Source organism: Thunnus albacares, chromosome 8 (genome assembly GCF_914725855.1).
Source record: "Thunnus albacares chromosome 8, fThuAlb1.1, whole genome shotgun sequence".
Lineage (NCBI taxonomy): Eukaryota > Metazoa > Chordata > Actinopteri > Scombriformes > Scombridae > Thunnus > Thunnus albacares.
In genome coordinates this window covers 13,706,352-13,728,478 of record NC_058113.1, presented here as the reverse complement: position 1 = coordinate 13,728,478, position 22,127 = coordinate 13,706,352, and the positions used below count along the sequence as shown (strand labels likewise).

General features: G+C 39.5%; 1 protein-coding gene across 1 annotated transcript in view; it reads left to right on the top strand.

Annotated features, from left to right (window-relative positions):
* Positions 1–22,127, top strand: part of cdkal1 (CDK5 regulatory subunit associated protein 1-like 1) — a 244,521-nt gene that overhangs the window by 84,414 nt on the left and 137,980 nt on the right. The window contains exon 7 of the mRNA XM_044358558.1: positions 4,262–4,382. Coding sequence (XP_044214493.1) covers positions 4,262–4,382 — 121 coding nt within the window. The remainder of the gene's footprint in view (positions 1–4,261; positions 4,383–22,127) is intronic.

Sequence of the window (22,127 nt, the reverse complement as noted above, 5' to 3'; positions counted from 1 at the left end):
GCTCCATCCCTCCTGCCCTCCTTCCCTTCATTTTCCCTCCCTCCTTTGCCCCTTCCATAGAAACTAATTTCCCCAGTATCATTACAGTTCTTTATGACCCCGTATAAACTGAGAGCTGTTATTTCAGCTCGGAGGCCTGGGCATAAACCTTTAAGCTAGGGGATTTGCCTTTTGTAATGGCTACTAAAATACTTACTCCAATGAACTGCTAATAGACGCAGTTCTTTCCTGCACCAAAATTGCTTCCAGGTCTGTTTTCCACATGACAAGAAGACTGGTATGCTTTTATGAGCTTGGTTCTTGAGGTGTGAGACTATCTATTCAGTTTGGATCCTGATTTAAAATAAACTTAACAACTGTCACTCTATAAGGATACTTCACTACTGTAAAACTGCTTTTTATCATACAGCATCTGCGTAACGTAAAGCTCATGTTACTACCTGTTGTAAATGCCAGGGTATGTTTTTATCCATTAGTTATCTCAGGTTGGGTTGCTGAGCATGCAAACAGTACTTAACATTTATACAGTCACACACACACACACACACACACACACACATACTGGCCAGTCTTGTGTTATTTGCCACTGTGCAGCGTCAGTGATTTGGTGGGTAGTTTTTGTTACTGTGGTCACAACCTTGCTTATTCCAATCAATCTTTTTTAAGCTGTGCCAGATGTTGGCTTTCTTTCTAACACTAAACACCGCTTTAGCTTTATCGTGTATTCTGAGGCCACTGGCAGATCAAAAAGAAATGTATTAATGACACCCGTAGATACACATTTTTGCAAGGGAAACAAGCTGGGTTTGATGTCTCTTGGTGAATGCCCAGCAAACAAAAACACAAGAAGGACTATTTATTTGAAGAGTATAATATGGAGGGAGAAAAAAAAAGAACAAGTCTGAAGACGGATTTTGCACCATTAATAAATAACTGATGTACCTCTTTCTTTATGGGGCCATTTTGATGTCTTTGTTTCTTTGTTTCTTTATTGGCCTCCGAATATTGATCTTTTCTCACTGAGATGATAGCCGCGGATGATACTATTTTACCTGATGGTCTTTTATCTTTTAGAAACAGTTTAGATTTAGTGTGTCTGTGTGACATAGAAACCGGGAGGAGGGGGGGGGGCACAAAAGGTTAGACAGACTAATGTATCTACTTAGCTACAGATCAGAGGCTATATAGCATCCATATAACCTCATGATCCTTATTTCATCAGGATAAACAAACTGTTTTGTGCATCAGTGCTAAAAAAAAAAAAAGACAAAGCACGAGTATGAAGATGTGGCTGAATAGAAAGAGACAGACAGGAAGAAGAGGAAATGAAGTGCAGGTATCAAGAGACAAGTTGATGCATTCACATATATTTAAAGTCAACTTCAGAAAGATATTCTGAACATAATCTTTTAATGCTCAGTGACCTCCTATCTGACTGACATAAGCAAACTCTGCAGAGAGACTTGTCGTTGTCAAGCAACAAAGCTGCTCTATGGCTTTTAAAAGGAAACGTTCTTTCTAAATGTTTGCATTAATGCACACTGTAAGGTTGCTTAGTAATACAATTGATGTGCATGTGAGATATTTCCCATCGAAATGAATTAAGCTGGCTTTTGCTAAGAAAATAAACTGCTTTTTCCAAGACAGTTGTACATATCTCACGGTCTGGTATATCAAGAGAATAAATGACAAATATTACACCCCTCCTGTCATCCTCATCTGCCACCTCTGCCCCCTCCCTCCAATGTGCCCCCATCCCCCCCTCAATCCTGCCTGCTGCTTTACAATCAAACCAGGGAGCACAACAAGAGCCACCACTTATGAGACATAAGACACAGGTCAACAGGTCATCCTTTTAGCTCCCTACCTCTCTGATCCAACCATCCGTCTGGCTATCCTATACATCTTTCATCTGTGATGTATTTTTTTCTATCATCATCCAACCAGTCATCCATCTACCTTTCCATCCATCTATTCTTGCTTTCTCTCCCTCCTTTTCCCGAGCATGTTGTAATGGGCCGTTATGAGTGGATGGAAGGATTTATGTCGGCTAGTATTTATGAAGGAGAGAAGAGAACAAAGGAGAGAGAGAGATTGGAAACAAATGGAAGAGGGAAAAGGAGTAGAGCAGTCAGTAACAAGAGATTGTGGTATGGGGTGATGTGTGTCTCTGTGTCTTTGTGGGGTTGCCCATCACAGCAGTTGGTCCCTCTAAACTCTGTAATTGAGATGACAAATAGGGCAGCATTCTTCGGTTTTCTTCAACTCAAGTTAGCTATTTTATCTCTTGCTTCCCATTCATGGTCCCCTAGGCCCTGAAATTGAATTTGGCTTTGGGTACACTCCTGGAGTGATTCCATGCTGGTAGTTAGATTATTTCTTGAGTCTTGGGTGGCAGTCACATTGACAGGGGTCCTGCGCAGTTTTAGAGGGGAAAAGAATATATGGAGAATGGCATTTTCCAAGTTTTATAAGAAGGGACAACCTCATAATTTTGAATTCTGAAAACCCAGCATCATACTTCTAAGTGCATATAGAGATTCTATCAGGAAAAAGCAGTTAGATATTGGCAACAATATATTTCCCACAGCTAAAACCATAAAAAACAACAATCTGGGAGAAGTATGACATTTGAAAACAAATTATTTAAAAAAAAAAAAACTGGCTAGTGAAGCTAGTTTCAAGATCTAGCCGTTATGTTTAGGTGATAGATTTTTAATTTTTCTCAGCATGAGGTTTAGTTTCTATTCAGAGCAGATAGGTGCCCTTTGAAATAGACTACTCTATGTTCTTACTTTTATTTGGATAAAGTGATTGGTATAATCAAGGTTCAAACAAAAGGCAATTCATTTCTAATGCTTTTAAAAGGGGATTGCAGTTTAATGAGTTTTCATTCTAGGCATTGAAGCATCATAATCAAGAAGAAAAAGCCCTTGTAGATTGCTCTAGTGTACATCTTTTAGACATCATCACTGGCATTTCCTTAACTTTCCTCTCATGCTGTACATTTGTTGATGGAACTTCTGGTAAAGTGTTTAAAGCGGCACCTAAATATTTCTGTAGTGCAGGGTCAGTTGAGGAGCAGGTGCAGCAGTGAAACCTGGCTGTTAAAGGAAGGATTAATGTATGGATGAATTGATCGATAAGTCAACAGATCGAGCAAACGGTTACAGACAGAAGAATATTAGAGCACACATGAATTTGAAGTCGTTTTCCCCACAGCGCTCCCTGGGCAAAGGCGGGACACACGGATAGCTAGCTAGAAGAAAGGATGGCCGTGCGTGCTCCAAGTCCCAGCTGTTTTCCACGAGGGAAGTTTTCTCATTTCCTTGCTTGTACTGGGATATTACGAGCAGTCACGCCTCACCGATTGGCTCTTTGTCCTCCTCTGGGGGAGATTGTCATTTTTATCTACCAATTGATAGCCATGCTTCCTGCCCTGAGCCCACCCTCCCAAGAGACCCATGTAAAGCGGATGAAAACAGGAAGACAATTCCATCCCTCAGCGCCCCCATCTCGCGCACCTCTAGCTTGTAGCCCATTAGATTCTTAGAGAGGAGAGAGTACTGCATCCCATTTCCACACACCAAAGGCTGGGCATCACTGGCTATTAGCTATTAGACTCAGCTATGGATTTTCATTTGCTTCTCTAACATAGTGTGATATCTTCTTAGTACAGGTTTTAGAGTCGTTACAGTGTGCAGTTGGTAAAAGATCTGGGAGAAATTCCCTTTTGCCCACCTGTCTTATGACTTGTATTATTTCCACCTTTATCAACTATCCTGGCAGTATTACCTCATTGTGTCTGGTCTGATCTGCTGCTCTGCGTAAATATCTTCCAGTATCCTGGACACACTAACAGTATACTGAATAGATGAGGCTTTTATTTAAGGAATTTAGAGGTAGATACTGTACAATGGAAAGCCATCTTTACTTTTGCCACTCATGTGTTTTCGGTTGAAAAAATGTATGTAAATATATGCATGTATGTGAGTGTGTACTGTATGTTTGTGTGTGTGTGTGTGTGTGTGTGTGTGTTATTCAGACAGAATAGAAACAGATCCAACCATCTAAACAGTGAACTCTCGTTTCTCTTATCTCCATCTTATTTTATTTGTATACCCACAGAAAATCTGAATAATACCCCACAGTTGTTTTTTTTTTTTTTTTCCTCTTGAACAGAGAAATACATATTGTTGTAATCTAAACAGCTTATCTGATATATTTAACTCTACTGTATGCATGTATTTGTTATTTTCAGGTCACTCAGTTCGTCTGTTGGGTCAGAAGAAAGACGGAGGCCGGAGACTGGGAGGAGCCAGACTGGACCTGCCCAAGATCAGGAAGAACCCTCTAATTGAAATCATCTCCATTAACACCGGGTGAGACACAGACACACAAATAGAGAACCCCGCATTCCAGTTTAGTGTGTGTGTGTGTGTGTGTGTGTGTGTGTGTGTGTCCTCTCTCTGTACGCACAACCACTTAAACAGAGCCCCTCTGTGCTTCTAATTTTAACCATTTCACATGGTTTTCTTGGGATGTGTGTGTCGTAGGCTGTTCGTGTGCGTGCTTACACTGCTTTTGTTCTTCAAATGTAAATGTAATAGAAACCCAACAGGTGTCTAGTATTTTGTCTCAGCTGCTTTTGACTTCTATTATGAAAGCAGAGAGAAACAAAAACATAAGACACAGTTAGATAAATGGGCCAAACTCTACCGTCCCCCTTTTTTTCCTTCATATTCTACATTAGTTGGTTACAGTTCTATATATTTTGTTGCTGTGATTTGGTAATACATTTACCATATACTGTTATGCCAGTAAAGCTAAATTTATAGAGAAGAAGGATAAGTACATGCAGATAATGTATATGAATACTATGGATAGATGTATGGATGTATTGATGTTAAAGTAAACTTGACCGCTTTCTTCTGTGTAGATGCACATGTACACACACACACACACACACCCCTTCATCCACATTTTATGGGCTAATTTCATGTTGTTTACAGATCTGTGTGTCTCTACTAACCCCTGCACCGTATTCTCACTGGGCTAGTTAAAAAGGGTTACGACAAGCTAATTCCACTGTGCTGGGCCTCCACTGATGATAATCCATCAATCATCCTCCCGCACATCTTCAAGGTCTATACATTAATGGCTTGACTCACAAAGCGAGGAAGTAAACAACTTAGTAAACAACACAGCACTAGTGGTTTACAAGACTAGAGCCTTTCTTGGTTTAAATAAATACTCATTTGTTTACTAAGTGCCGGTTCTTCCGCATTTCAACTAGATGTGTAGAAAACAAGCGTATACTGTTTCTAATCACCTCAAATGTGTAGACATACATGATCAACAATCTCTTTGTTCGAGGTTGTTGTGTGTACGTTTTCACTGCCAGTAAGGGGTTTTCAACATTTTACTGGAATTTCCATCAGTAGACTTGAACTTCATGGGCTAATTGCAGCAACATATTTATCTTTGTAACATCGTGACCGATCCACAAAAAGGCTGTGATCTGTCCTCAGATCCCGACCTGTTATTTATTACTGCTATATTACTAGAGAAGGCGATTTTATGGTTATTTTGGGTGTGATTGTGATGCACTGATGCTGCAGATAACATCACCATATGTCACATTGTTGCAATAAATGTCATCCTCTATAACAACTACAAAAAATATTAATGGATCCATTATCTGCAAAAACATATATTGGTCATCACAAGCAAAAAGCTCCCACATTTTGTTTTCATCTTCCTTTTTGTCTTCTTTTGCCTTAATTCAAAGAAGCATGAATTCAAAGAGATTGAGAGATTTCCTCAACAGTTGACTGTGTCTTAGATGTTTGTAGTCTGCAGGGCTCAGTGGTTTTTACTCCTGGCTAAAGCTTCTTAGGCTACACTTCATCTAATATGACTGGAACAACTGCAAAATCCAACTGGTTCAGTCATTCTCTTCTATCTAATCATCAACACCAAATTGGGCATGTTTTAAAAAGACAAAAATGGATGGACTGTGACCAAAACAAAATGCAACACTATTACCGTGTACTCCAGTAGCCACTTGCCAATTTTTTTTTGAAAGCTGCATTCACTGCTCCTCTATAAAACTTAGCGTAAAATTGGCCAACTTATTTGGCCCTTTTTACAGTCTTTATATGTTTTTCTTGATGATGATTGATGACTGTTAAATGGATCTTTTTGAGCCGGTCTGTCACTCTGTCTTGGTTGCCATCACAACTACAGGGTGAATATCTGCATTACGTCTTAGTATAACTTGTCAGGCCATTTATATGTCTTAATGCTTTTGTGGGTGTTCCAGTCGGGATGTGTGCATATTTCCATGTGTCTCTTTTTGTGAGTTATTGTGTGTTATGTGTGGTATATGTGTGCAGATGTCAGTCCCTTGCCAGCCCCTCTCCAGCAGGGGGTGTGCATCTGATCCAGATGAACTCGCTGTTGTTTTTGGAAAGGGTCAGGCTGGCTGCAAACAAATCCCCTTGTTTTTATTCCTACAGTATAACTGGAACTCTTTAGGAGGCTGGGGGATTACAAGAATATGTTGACTGGGTGAATCGGCTGTTGACAAATCTCTCCCAAATAACACTGGTGTTACTGTAAATCCAAGCTTAATATCTCCTTTGTGCGATTTGGTCAGTCATTGGTGTCACTAATTTGACACGGTTCTCTTAATATACAAGTGCGTGTGTGCAAGAGAGAGAGAGAGAGAAAGATGTTCTTTCTGTGGTCTGTTTTTAGATGATCTGTTTTAAATATTCCTCTGAGGTAGTAGTGGCATCATTGGTGACATTTGTCAGCTGATGAAACAGAGAGATCTTTGTCTGACACACAGTCATACTCACACACACACATACAGGCACACATGGACAACATCAGACTACAGTTGCCGCTGCGTCAGAGAACATTTGAAACTATTAATTTGCAAGTGTGTGTGTGTGTGGGCCTTTAATGTCTTGTTGCCAGTTTGTCTAACATGTGGGATGGATTCATTTAAGCTCTCTCTCCTCTTCCCTGTGTTTTCTAGCCAAATGTAAAATTGATGTCATGCTGCAGGGTGAAGTAGTTCCACAAGTTATCTTCAGGTTCTTGTAAAGTCTTGAATCTCAAGTAACTTCAGGGCATAAAAATATTAACATGGTGCAGTAACCTTAGTAACTACACCATGTGTTCCTATGATAAATGCCTACCATATAATAAGAGATTTATTTTTGGAGAATTACTAATGCTTTTTTTCATATTTGGAATGTCATCAAACATGTTGCTGATTTCAGTCAGTGATATTCAGTGCAGTTGGTCCACACTTGTGAACTTGTAAAACTTCTATTAAACAGACTGTTTAATAGATATCCTCCTGACTCTCCTGTTAGCTTTGTGGTACCTGTTAGAGTGGGACAAATCGCACCTTTATCATTCTTAATAGTTCAAGGAATAAAGCGATTCTCACAACATACTAACTAACTTTAACCTGAGCAGAGGTCTAGTCAGTCAGAATAATTGAGAGCACCTGTGGGGGTGTGCAGGGCCTTAAAAACTGGCTCTTTGAAACCTGGTGATACCCTGTCACTGAAGTTATCAGTGCCTCTCAGTTCAGAAGCCACAAGGGCATCTGACCTACATATGGCCTGAGATAGTCTTAAAGAATCTCACATCTTTCAGATCAGATGACACAGATGCTTACCAATATATCACCCTCAGTGAAATGCTTTTTGGCCAAGCGCTCCTTCAAACACAATTGGCAGTTTTAGATGATGGGAAGCCAGTGAGGGATTAGGTTTTCTGTGGTGTTGGTAGGAGTACAGGCACCTGTGTGGACTTTGGAGACCAGGTGGTATTGTATGGCTATTGCTCCATCTTGGTAAGTTATTAGATTAAGTCATATAGGTCTACTAGATACCCCAAAGTACCTTTTTAATAGAAAAAAAACCCTAAAACCATAATCATCCCAACATTTATATTGTAAAATAAAGCCCATGTACTCATTTACAATTACTCCGCAGAGAGTAATTTTAGTCTGGATCTAACAGATGAACATAGTGTACCATCCCCTTCACTTTATTAGGGCAACTCACAAGTGCCTGGCATAGTGTTTCACGTGGGACCACCTAATAAAAAAAGTATTTTGCATTCAAATTGGTTCACAACATTAGTTTCATTAAGTTGCATATTAATTTCATTTACACCTATTAAATCCAAATTAGATTTGCTTTTTTTCACCACCAAGGTAATTTTATTCCCATCAGAAAATAAAATTCAACATAGAACAGCTAGTCCTCAAATGCCCTCTGGATTTGTATTAAATAAACCATTGACAGGTTTCTTCTAGGCCATTAGCACAGTTATTTTGAGTCATCTACTCTTGACACATAAATGAGTCAAAACTCTGATTATTCCTTTTATTAAAGTCCATTTCAAAAGTAATATGTAATATATTTGTTTCAGTACAATAATGTCTTGTTTTCAACTTGTTAATTTACTTGCTGACACTGAATTATCAACATATCATAAATGTGACAGACCAATATTCAGTGATGTTCTGCTGCAAATATGTACAATGGTTAACTTTATAATGTACCCTGAATTTAGGATACTCCAGGTTTAAAATGAGATTTACGGTATGAAATCTGTTCAGTACAGTATGAATCCTATTCAGTGAAATTCAATTGATTGTTTAACAAACTAACAAAATATGGTTAAATTCATCCAATCTTCAATACTTTTGCTTTTACTTTATAAATGATAATTTCAGCCTTTTATTTCTTCCATCATGAATAGACATCCAAACAGTATAAATGCTTCATCCGCCCAGTGACCTTGAATGTCAGAAAAGTTAACAAGCCTCTTAAGAGAAAGTAACAAAAAAGGTGCTAAAATCAAACACAGCATAGATTTTTAGTCGGTTAACAGCTTTTGATAAAGGTAAATCTCTAAACCTCCTGAGTTTGGATTCGCAACACTACAACTGAAAGCTTTTTCACAGGTTGTCTATAAAGAAAATAAGAGGGGAAAAAAAACTACACTGCAGCACCAACCGCTGTCTGTTGGTGTTTTCCATATGGGATTGAATTAGATGTGGGTCATTTGAACTCTTCCCTGCTCATGCTTGTGATGTTGACTCCAGCAGCTGATGTTGGGCTTGTGCTCATGTTCTAATCGCTGGCATTTAGCTTTTTTTAGTTTAGTTTTGGATTGTTTCTTGTGTTATTCCTTCCATAGTGTCTTTATACAAACAGGTAAGCCTAAGGGCAGAGTTCATTTCTCATACAGAGTCCGACTGGAAAAAGACTGCACTATGTCTTTATAATGCTCTGTTTTTGTGCCCCAGTTTTAGAACACTTGATGCTATTAGGGAAGCTGTGTGTGTGTGTGTGTGTGTGTGTTTTGCCCTAGGCTACTCTAAGGGTCCTTTCTTACTCTGTGTATATCTGTTTGTGTGTGTTTGTGTGTGTGTGTTGTCAGCGACAGTAAAAGTCCTTTCGTGAGCAGGCTGAATCGTGGTGCTTCAGTGTCATAAACAAGGAATTTACAGCCACTCAGTCAGAATGGGTCATTAAACTTGTGTGTGTATTTGTTGCTGTGTCTGTTTGTGTGAACTGTTGCCATTAGACTCAAGGCATTTAAAAAGAAAGCCCTCTGTCCCAGAGTTACAGCTCATTTCATTTCATTATCTGCCTCTTCCCTGTTCTCTATTTAGTCACATTTTTGGCAGTCATAATCTCTGTTATTGTTATTGCGATGTGCTAAAATCAGGTGTTAATGATCCTCTGCTCTAACCCCAAACCAATAACCGGCTTCATCATTCGCATCCTCCAGGCAGGCAGGTAAGACAGCATAACACAGGGGGAGTTGGCAGTGGAGGTAGGCTTCCTCCGGTTTGAGAGCTCTCTCAAACACATTAGTTAAGAATTGCTGGAAAGCTGGGTGCTGCCTTGATGTTTAATTGCCGCTCTGGCAGCTCAGACTTCCCAACAGACAGTTTGAAGTGGAACTGATGCTGATACGGAGGCCTGCGTCGATGTCAAATACCTGTTATGTTTAGCGTCTGCGATCATGCATGGCACACATATTTTTTATTTATCATTCCAAAACTGTTCCCTATACTATTTTAAATAAATTGTTTAGCCCATTGTATGATACTGTGAAAATACTGAGCTGCTTTTGGGTTGATGTTTTTCTCAGCCATCTCCTGCACATCGTTGTCTCTCAAATGCTTGCAGGGTTAAACTTACGATAGGTCGACAAATAGAGATGCTGACATCTGTTGAATAGCAGCAAACATTGAAGGGTTTAATACACAATACAATTCAACAGTCCTGGTTTTTGTTACAGGAGAGTGGAAATTTCTTACTCTCTGAGTTACTGGCCTCACCTATCCAGGGAGTATAAAAGGTAACCTTGGAGCCCATACAGTATTTTATCCGCTTTCCTTTGTTCAGTTCCCTCTATTCATTACCCCCGTTTTCTTATTTTCACCTTGTGACACTAATAGTAACATTTATCTATTTAACGGAAAGCTAATTTAATCTGGCCATTAAGCCATGTTGAATATTGCATGATGCCATTGTTGGAGCTTTGAATAGATATTTAATACTTTTTAAATGCAAATGTTTTGGATGCTTTACTCAAGCTACATAGTATTAATCTCTAATATTTTATTTTTTTTAATGTGTCGTTTCCTATTCTATTCATTTCTGTGGTTTGGCTCTAATCAAAAAAAGATTTGAACAGGCAAGTGGCTCATTTCTCACAGACTTTTATTCCTGCCAAATCCTTGATTTCCACTAATCGCTAATAATAACTGCAGCAAAACACACACATACACACACGCACACACTATGTAAACAAAGCCAAAAGAGACAGAATGAAAAGTGTCTGTGTGCTTGTGTGTTAGCGTGCATTGTGAATATGTTTGTGTTAGCCATCAGGCCCCAAGTGTGTTCGCTACTTGTTTCCTGTGATTTGCGTCTGGCTGCCAGAACTTCTCCATCGACTCTCCAGGCCGACACAGTGGAATAATAGGCCTTATCAACCTCGCCGCTGACCTTTACATAAATCTGTGTTAACCATTGTGACCGAGGTGTAACGTTAACAGCTTTAGCCAGCTGAGAGAGAAGTAAATTTGAGGTCGTAGACGTTTAGATGCAGAGGAAAAACAATAAGCCTCTGAACCTGCAGGGCCAGGGTTAGGATTCGCTGTGAAGCTACAACCACAGCAGAAACATCCTGCATGTCAGGTAGACTTATTACCTTTAAAAAAAAAAAAAAAAAAAGAGGTTAAAACAATAATATTTTGTCACTCCTGTTGCTGGTCTGATGTATCCTTGAGTTACATGGCAGGGCTGAATGAATGTCCAGATTATTGAGAAGGAAAGCTAAATGCAGACAGATATATTTTTTTTCATAGATCTTAGTTTAAATTGCTGTAGAAAATGAAGGAATACTGAGATGCTTGTTTTTTGGCCTGCAGCAGTAATGTTCATGGGTCACTCAGGGTAATGGGAGGAGAGATGAGGACATAGTTTTTCTGTAGACAAAGCGTGTGTGTTTTCTGAGCATGTTTTTCCACTTCTGTTGAGGCTTTGAAACAGTGTGACAGAGGGGTTAGAATGACCACACAGCTTTGATACATGATGTCGAATTGGTCAAGTAGTTTATTTCTTTTTCTTTCTTCTCTCTCGTTTCCTCTGTTTCTCCTACTCCACCACAATAAACTGTATTTAAACAATGAACTCCTAAAAATAAAATTACAGATTAGTCACAACAGTGGTCCTAAAAAGTAGTACCTTGTAATTATTATTTTTTTAAATTTTGCAGTAGCATAACGGAATAGGGGTAGTGCCATATGTCAAGCTTTGTAGTTTTTTTTTTTTTTTATCCAGTCTGCTCTACTAAATGCATTCATTACATTATTAGGGGTCCAAGCAGCAAAGCTACTGGAACTCTATTGTATCTGTTAGGATTATTTTTCTTCTTGTGCCCTAAAAGTATCTGGGTCTTAGAAGCTATAACAGCTACAGTTCTAAAACTTGGCTGATAGGTCGGAAATCTCACCCATTACTTAAACAGAAAAAAATATACCAATTTGGCCAGATGGTGGCACTATAACAATGAACTTTACATTTTGGCCTATAACTTTTGAGCTGTAAGTCTCAAATAAAATTCTTATTTTTCCTGGATTCTGCGGGACCAATCTATCCAAATAAGCCACAGCTATTTGTGCCTAGATAGATTTTCCGCCATTTTGAATTTGTCCAAATCTGTTTTTTTTTTTTTTAATTTTGTTTGTTTGTTTTTTCGCTACGCCTCCTACAAATTTTGAGCAATCAGCATCAAATTTAGTACATAGCATATCTGGACATAGCTGGGAAAAATTACTTTTTGAATTTTTGACATTCTACACCTTTTGAAATTAGATATTTTTCAACCTGTCTTTAAGTTCAATTTTACATAAACGCTCATAAATCAAGATTGGCCTAAGCTATTGTAACCAAACTTGGCGCATGTGTTTGGATGCTAGGTCCAAGCTTCGCTGCACAGTCCTGGGATATTCTGCCAGTAGGGGGTGTCACAAATGCAAAAAGATTGTATCTGGTTATCTGCCGCATGGATTTGTACGAATTTTGCACGATCTGGGGTCATGACTCAGTTGATGCATAAAATATAGTAATGATTGATTAAATGGGGCATGACAACAAATCTTAATTTCTAGACATTTTACATCCCAAACTTAAAAAAAAAAAAAAAAAATCATCCTTACATCCTATGGAGCTGAAATTTTTTCAGCACATCCTGATGTGTGACAAAAGTTTGCCTCACTGCAACTTATGGTCAACTCAGAAGTCCGTCACTACATTTTTCAAAATATGCAAAATCAATTAACACAAGAGTTTTGCTTCTTGTCAGTTAAATAAGAAACAAGCATCCAAATGCTCCCAATCTGCTTGTACCCTGATAATTTCCACTTGCATTCCACTTATATTTTTTATATATAATTTTTTTTTTTTGTGTGTGTCATCATTCTTATTCTTAATCTTATTCAATTCCAGTCAGGCTTGGGGTTTGTTGTCTTTCTTCAGAGTGTGTTATGATTTGTATATATGTTCATCTAAGTAAGACAAACCAATTGTCTGTATATCCTGTAAGTGGCTGTGTGTTTGGATAGTGAAAGGGCCTCAGAAGTGGTGTAGCTCTTATGTGTCTGAAAATAGTGGGCATAATAAATACGGTTCACATACATTTTTCAAACTAGGCTTACTTAAAACACATCAGTCACACCGAATCGCTGTTTGGGGAAACCTGTGACCCTCATTAATGCTATGAATTTGAAGGAAATGTGAGGCAAGGTACTTCAAATATTAAAAATGTTAATCTTTGAGCCACTTGTGAGTTAAACAACAAAGACGTGTCAAAGAGAAAGAAGTAGATATGTCATGTCTCATATGCCATATGATCAAAATAGTAAGCCCAAATGCTTCTATGCAACCCTACTATGACTGAAAAGCATGAAAACATGAATTCTTCTTTTTGCTCATGGAGCTAGAGCTCATCATGGTCGTATCAGTGTGTGGGAATTGTGCAGCTTCTTCTCAGTTGTAAGTAGCTAGAACACAATGGAAGAAAATCATAACATCAGACACAGTAAGCCCTGACCTGCCTATCGCTACTCCCTGCTTTATCCAGTATCTCTGTCTTTGACAGCTTTGTGTTTACTACAAAACAATCAAATCTTTCTTTGTCTTTTGTGATATGTGATGCAAAGGATGCGGTGTCTTTTCATGATATCGCATCCTTTTCCTACATTTCCTAACATCCAGTTACAGTATCTTTACAGCTTATACTCATTGTTCGATGTTCCTTTTAAAAATATTGACTATCATCATTTCCACACTCTTATGCTTTCCAGCACACAGATGACAGTCTTCAGCACCTGATAGTCAACTCCACTTTCTCTGTCCCAATCAGCATAGCTCAGAGCTTCCTCTGCTACTGGATTCTTTTCTCAGCCCTCTCTGTGCAACTATTGCTGAGATCAGTCAAACTCAGCACATTGTGTTTTTGTTGCCAGAGGCCTTGACGTTGCGGGTTAAAAAAGACACAGCACAGCTCATTGATGACACACTTTATAATAAAGACTATCACTAAAGAATGGTAGAGTCACTATAAGAATAGAGGAGCCATTTTTGCAGATAAAAGTCTCTGCCTAAAAGAGAAAGGGGAGCGAGGCGCAGAGAGACACATGGAGAAAGGGGAGAGATGGGAAGTCATTAGCTGATTTAAAAGCAAATTGAATCAGACCCATGTGCTCTTTTGTAATTTGAATTTCTCTAGCAATCACAGTGTGGAAGTGAATACGGCCTGAGAGAATGAGGAGCCTGGTTTTGCATCAAATACCAGGGGGAGAGACATACAGTAGGATGAGTTTCTTTTTATTCCTCTCTTTCTCCAACACACTAACTTTACCTAACAATTGAAACAGGTATTGTTTATCTGCTGCAGCTTGAGAATCCCATTCAGACTGTAATATCCACCACTGGGGTTCACTGTAGATAAGTTGTCCATATCGCGTCCTCATCTCAAAAGCAAATACACAAGCCACATTACATTGCTCTACTTGACTGTGTTTTCATTTTGTTGATAGTTGGTCAGTGATCTCATCTTTTCTTTTTCTTGTTGTCTTTTTTCCCCCCCGAGGAACAGGAGTGAAAATGCACCATGTGAAGCAGCAACAAAAGAGGGAGAAAATGTGTTGATGTGCTTCAGAAATGTAGAGTTACACAGAAGTCAAGGGTGTTTACACAAGGGTTTCTGATCACGTACATGTACGTGAAAGATTGTTGGAATGCATGCATGCACAATGTACACACTATCTTTTTATTTTGCACTTTGGCACACGTATACCACATATAAACACACACACACACACACACACACACACACACACACGTACCTCCACAAAGGAATTCTCATTTTCCTTTTCTATTTCATTCCTGACACACACATGATCATATGCAGACACGCTCCCACTCACTCACACTCACACCCACACCTCCTCTAGCAGTGTACCATGGTGGCCTTCCTGCTGTTTATCAAACCAATGTATGGGTAGTTTTCAGCTCCACTGGTCTGAACATATTATTCCATTTCCCTCTTTCCCACTGCTTAACACACAAACACACAAATACATCCGTTAGACACACACGCGCGTACACACAGACACACACACACCATACACACTCAAGCACTTTGTCCACTGCTCTCCCTACTCACTCACCAGGAGAGACTGTCCTCCCCACAGTAAATCCAAAAGATTGATGTGTCTCCTTGGACAAAATGAGATTGTGTGTCATTACAAGACATTACACTACAGAACTCCTGAGTAACTGAATTAGCCCCAGCGTGTCACAGTGAAACGCAGTTTACACACACGCGCATACACACACACACACACACACACACACACACACTCTCATGCACGCTATTTCGTGTTTCCTTACAAGAGGTAAATGGTCCATGTTTGTCAGGACAAGAGATGTCAACTCAAGGATTAGGTTGTTTTTTGGTGAGTTTGACATGAAGGATGTCATTTGTCTGTATTTGTGTGTGTACATATGCAGTGCAGTCACATTATTTGGACAATTAAACATTTTTTGTTGTTAGTTCTACAATCCAGCAACAATGGCAGGTACTTGAGTTTTTTGTTAGAGCGCTTACATTAGCATCAGATGAACAGTGTTGAAATCGTAGCCCCTTTTTATACATTCTCCTCCAATATAAAGGGCAACAGTAATTGGATTATCGGAAAGCATCTGTGTCTTTTGTGGTCTTTTCAAGGCCTGTCCTGGACCCATCTTCACCACGCCTTTCAATCAGTCATTTAGTCAGACCCTCTACAAATGATCAGCGGGAGGCTGTGTACTGGATTGAGCCATTGTTTTGGCGAGATCAAAAACGCTGAATGTCGTGGTAGTGCTACCTTGGGAACTCTGATGCTGTGCCCAAAGTTCAGTCAGCTTTGAGTTTGACCTTGTCTGTTGTTGACTTCTCACTGTGCAACCAGTGAGTGGACAGCAGCCAGTGATGTTGTCTGAGAGCAAGTCAAGATGGATGGAAATCTCTGTACACCACCAACTACAATCTTGGCAGGAAGACTTTAGCACGGCTGTATGTCAGCAGATAGAAGTATCGACCAGGTTTTTGAATAGGCAGATAGTAAACACTGGTGCAGGCATGTGTTCAATCAATGCTATCAAGTAGTCACTCAGTCAGTCATACAACAACCAAACAACGAGTGGATCACAGAGGTTTAACAGATGTGTGAAACATCATACATCACCAAATTCAGTATAGAAGGTCTTATTCAGCCTTCACTTAACTTGTAATAGTAATTATTTTATGATCAAGTTTATTTGTAAAGCATTTTTCACAACTAATGTTACAAAGAGCTTTACATTCAATAAGCAATAAAAAATACAAGAAAAAGATACAGGAATATACAGTAAAACCAATGCTACAAAATGCATTTCACAAAACAAATAGATAATAGATAGAAACCAGTAAAACAGACACCAGACAAAAATCTAAAATGTGAAGCGTATAAAACAAAATAGCAAATATAAAATAAGAATGATTAGAAGAATAATTATAGAACCATTATACATACTTATGAACAAATGAACATTTGTTTTAAGTGATTTAAATGAAGATAATGATTTGGTGAGCCTGAGCTCCTCAGGCACGTCATTTCAGAGTCTTTCTGGAGTCTAATTCTAGCCCCGGAGTTTTTCATGACCATACATGTGTTCACCAACTACTGCAAATTAAGGGGGGATGCTTATGGTTTCGCACCCAGAAGGATTCAATGGTCTCTGGTCAGGATTAGGCCATCTGTACATGGGACTGCGGAAATTAAGCTCCGTACAACACTCCCAAGTGACAGCTTTGGTTGTTCTGTGTGTCAGCCAACACCTCAGGGTTATAATCCACAGAGTTATAATCCAGGGTTATAATCCATCTCACTGCCCATCTCGCAGTCAGTGAGATGGGCAGGCAGTCGGTCACTAGTCAAATCAGTCGGTTAATCAGGCACTTATTAAGTCAATGTCAGCAGGCCATTCAGTCAGATAGTCCGCTCTGAAAAGGGAAGTAATTTATTAGTGTATCAGTGAAGTCAGCTTGTTAAATAGACTGGTTGACAACAGCAAGTGAGTACATCAGTCAAGCAGTCAGTTACACAGTAAAATAGTCAGTAAAGCAAGCAGGCGACAGGTGAGTTAATCAGTCAGCCAAGCCTCGACCCAGCCCGCCCGTCAGTCTAACTTCAGATCAGATCTTTTACCGCTTCAACTTTATCAACGTGTCTAGCAATTTAATAATAAACAAACAACACGCCATTCTTGTCCTGTAACAGTGAGCTGACGTATCTAGTGAAAACAGCGTCTCAAGGTCTTTCTACAGACAAAACAAGAAGTTGGGGAAACACTTGCAGTTCCCATGTAGACATGAGATTGTGGTTTCACACGCACACACACACACACACACGTGCTATCTTTCTCCACTCAAAACAACACGCTTGGCTGCTGTAGTAGTTACAGAAATCTAAGGTCAGCATGTGACACATTTTCTAACACACACACACACACACACACACACATAGAGCTTTTTCAGTTTGCAGCATCGGGAACACGAGACCAAATAACAGAAGTCAAGAGGTCAGGCACAAAGGCTGGATTGAACACTGAGAGGAACCGGCCCCAGCTGCATTAGGCCACACACTCATACACACACTTTTGTACTCACAGTTGAGAGGAAGCACGCACACACACATACGGGCATATTCAACAAACACAAAAATGCAAAAACAATGTTATTATGTTATTATGCGAGATAATGGTGAGAGAACCTTATGTGTGTTTATTTTTCAGTCTGTATTGTTCGACCGGTTGGCAGGACAGAAAACAAGTCTATGATAAGTCAGCTGTTCCACTATTTCTCAACGTGAACTCTTGGCTGTAAAAGGTTTTCCTTAATATCCCAGATTTACAGTATGTGATCTTTGCATTAGTCGACTTAGGAAAGAATGTGAGATGGTTCCAGACTGAAGCCATCCCTGAAAAGCCGCCAAGTAACGTTGGGTTCACACAAAAATTTTAATTCCAAAAAAACTCAGCGTTGGTGTAATAAAACACACTATGTGGTTTGCAGTTGGGATGTTTAGACAAAGAATCCTGCACACGCCCAACGTGTGAATTTTGCAGTGCGGTCATCCAGATTGTTCCAGTAATGATGTGACATACTGACATGCTTGCATAAGTTATTGTACATGGGGATGATCCATATCACCACCATTTACACTCTCATCATGTCTACACATTTTGATATTTTTGTTTGATGTATGGTTTAAACATATGTTTGACACATGGATTCAATTTTCCCCAAATGTTGCTCCTGTGATCTCCATCTCAGGCCTAGTGTGAAAGATACATAAGATAGAGGAACACAGTATTATTGGTGTATAGGCAAAGCACCTCATGTAAGTTGAATACAGCCAGGTTCTTACTAATGACAGTGTATCAAGGGTAAATGTGGTTCAGCTGCCAACCTTTCCCTGAATAAGTAATCATCCTCTATTCATCGGTCCTTATCCGTCTTTACTCCATTGTGTCAGCATTCTTTGTTCCTTGACTCCACATTATTTTGCAACCTCCACTTTGACTTTGAGATGACACTAACGGTAAACTTACAGGCTTGAAGCTTTGTTCACTCATATAATAGCAGTTTTAAGATGTTGTTTGCTCATATACCCACTCCACCCCTCTCCCAGTCTGAACAATAAGTGCAATGAATAATCTTGCTTTACAATTTGCAAAGCTCTCAGACTTCCCCTCACTGTTTAAGCTTTGTTTTCATAATTGCATCCTCAAGCTTGCACAATACGAACCCCCATGAACACACACACACACACACACACACACACACACACACACACACACACACATGCACAAATGCGCACATGGCCCGCTTTGTTTATGCACAGAGCAGTTTTCTAATTAATGTGTAGACCCTAAATGCTTATCATTGAGAAAACCCTTTCCTGCTCAACTGTCTCCTAGTCTGTGTCTTTAAGATGCTGCACAAGGGAGCCCATCCAAAGGGAACTATTCTGTATTTGTGTGTGTGTGTGTGTGTGTGTGTGTATGTCGAGGGAGGCTTACAAATGTATATAGAAACCTCAGGGCTTTCCTTTCTTTGTTACCTTTTCAAGGCTGCATCCCCACAATAGTCTCTCTCTCTCTCTCTCTAACAAACACACACTCAGACACACACTAGGGAGGTAGCCTCTCTCATTCTAACACATTGATAAACTACACTGTTGTCAGGTACTACAGCTACCTCTGTGGTTTAATTAACTGGGACGAAACAGAAGGAAGAGAGGACAGAAACAAAGCAGGGGAAGGATGGAGGACTTGATAACGAGGAGAAACATTTGGTGTAAAATCTCTTTCTCCCTTACACCACTCGAGAGCTGCTGATGATTTTGTCATCAACAGCTTAGTTGATTTTCATTAAAAGTGACAGTAATGTGGAAGTTTATTTGTTTTTAGTCAGCTACTCTATAAAAGTTTCTCCTGACGACGGGCAGAATAAAATAAAATTGAACAGTAATTACAATCGTCTCTTCCCTTTGACAGAAAATAAAGGGATTCAGAATTAAAACACTCAAGTCCAGAACAACTTGAATACACAGCATACATGTGTGTTTTGTGTGTGTCAGTCAAATTTCAAGTCAATTTTATTTGTATAGCCCAATATCACAAATCACAAATTTGCCTCAGGGGGCTTTACAGTCTGTACAGCAACACAACATCCTCTGTCCTTAGACCTTCAATTTCAATAAGGGAAAACTCTCTTAAAAAAAAAACCCTTTTTAATGGAGGAAAAACAATAGAAGAAACCTCAGGAAGAGCAACAGAGGAGGGATCCCACCCCCAGGACGGACAGATGTCCGATAGATGTTGTCTGTACAGAACAGAACATAAATTACAGAATGCAGCACTGAAGGGATAACGAAATTATAATGAGAAAGTGACACTGCTCCTCTGTTTCATTCAATGTCAGTCTAAGGGTGCTGACTAGTTGTCGCAGTCTGTTTAAGTTGATGGAGAGGTCGAAACCGCTAATGCGCTGTTGTGATACTGGACAAATGTTCAGCATGCTGCAACACACTCGCACAGTCTCATGCACACATACACATAATTGATGCAAACACACACAGAGCCCCAAACAGGCCACTGACTGTCTCTTGAGATTAATGTTGGTGTGATCCACTCAGCTGGGCCTGATCACATTAAGATGGATGGACCCCCTGGTGGTGTATGTATGTGTGCGTGCGCGCATACAGGGTCCCATCTGTCCGTGTTTTCTCCACAGCTAGGTCCTGTGACCTAGCTGCCATCTTTAGTGCCCTCAGCTAGGATAAGCAATACCCTGAGTGGGAGAGATGGATGGATAGATGGAAAGATAACTATATTCTCTTTTCTTTTTCAGTTTTCCTCTATGTTGTAAAAAGTGCTCCAGGCATGTCGGTTGTATTTCAAAGGATTATTAAGATATTGTTGTAGGTGTTCCGGTGAGCACTTAAAGAAGGTCGTTTATGGTCAGGTAAATGTGGCCAAAATTTTCATAGATGACCTCTTGCAACACTGTTTTGTGAGGTTTGTTGTAATGGATCTGCTCAATAGCAAACAATAATAGTGTGGTAAAAATTTAGCATTGTCCTGGTATGAATGTTGTGACTACTAGAGGAGCCTGTAGTCATAAGTAACCTGTCCTCTGAGAAATAAATTAAACATTTTTATCTCATGCTTAGCGTTTTAATACCACATTTGTACGTGGACGTAACATCTTTGCACATTCTGAACATTTCCTGTGAAATGCCATTCTCGATTTGATCTTCAGCGTCTCACTTTAGTTTCCCCACAGCTGCAGAGAAAAACAAGTTCTTCTACCATCCATTGACATTAACAGACCGTCACTGTGTAGCAGAAACTATGATGACACACTAAGCTTTGACATTGGCGAGAACTGTCAATGTTACAGACATTCTACTATGAAAAGTACTCGGCAAAATGGTTAAATCTTGGTGAAGTGCTCCTCTAGAATGGTATGGAATCTACTTGAGACAACTTACAAACACATAATGTAAACACGGCAACCATTGTACTCGGTGGTACAGCAGGAGTCTTGCGTCGATGGCCTGTTTATGTTGGGCTTCAGGGGAATCCCTGCTATTTCTCCATGAGTCTGTCGTAGACAGAATGCAGGCTTTATGCTTGTTATCAACAACAGTCTGATTTCAGAGTCTCTTGCTAGCTGCCTTACCCCATATTAATCATTGCTAAGATGTTTTTGTCATTGCATTGGAGTGTATAAATCCCACAGCCAACCAATTTCAACAAGAGAGGAACTGGAACTTTTGATGTTTATTCTGTGTCAAAAGCGTGCATTAGTGTTGCTGTGTTAGTAGATGGTCATGTTGTTTTCTTCATGAGTAGCTGCACTGTGGTCCATTATTAGTCACAGTTTGGTTATTTTGGGCGGGCTATTGTGGTGAAAACACTATTGGACATGCTGTATTATACTTCAGGGACATTTGAAGCCAAAGCACTTTACATCACTGTTAGTGTGCACTGGCAAGTGTGGCTCCTAATGTAGCAGTGCTAGTGCCACTCTTGACTGAATTATACAGAAAATTGAACCCCTAATGTTGGAAGCTTAGGTACAAAGGTCACTTTCTTCATGCAGAAAACAGCTTTGTCTTATTTTTTTTTTTTCTTCTATTAATAATTGATCCCCACACATTTAACCAATTACAGTTTTAAACTTGTGTTACTGGATGCTTGTGCCAGACATTTAACCGACAGGGAAATAGTGAGTAAAAAGAAACTACTGTGGTAAGAACAGTGAATATTTTTAAGTCAGTGTGACAAATTTGAAGTCAGAAATAGAGCACTTATGGAGTAAATACAAAAAAATTCTTTCAACAGTGGCCTTCCTTCTTCTCCCCCCCTTCATCCTAAACAAAGACTTCCCTAGTGTTTATACCACAC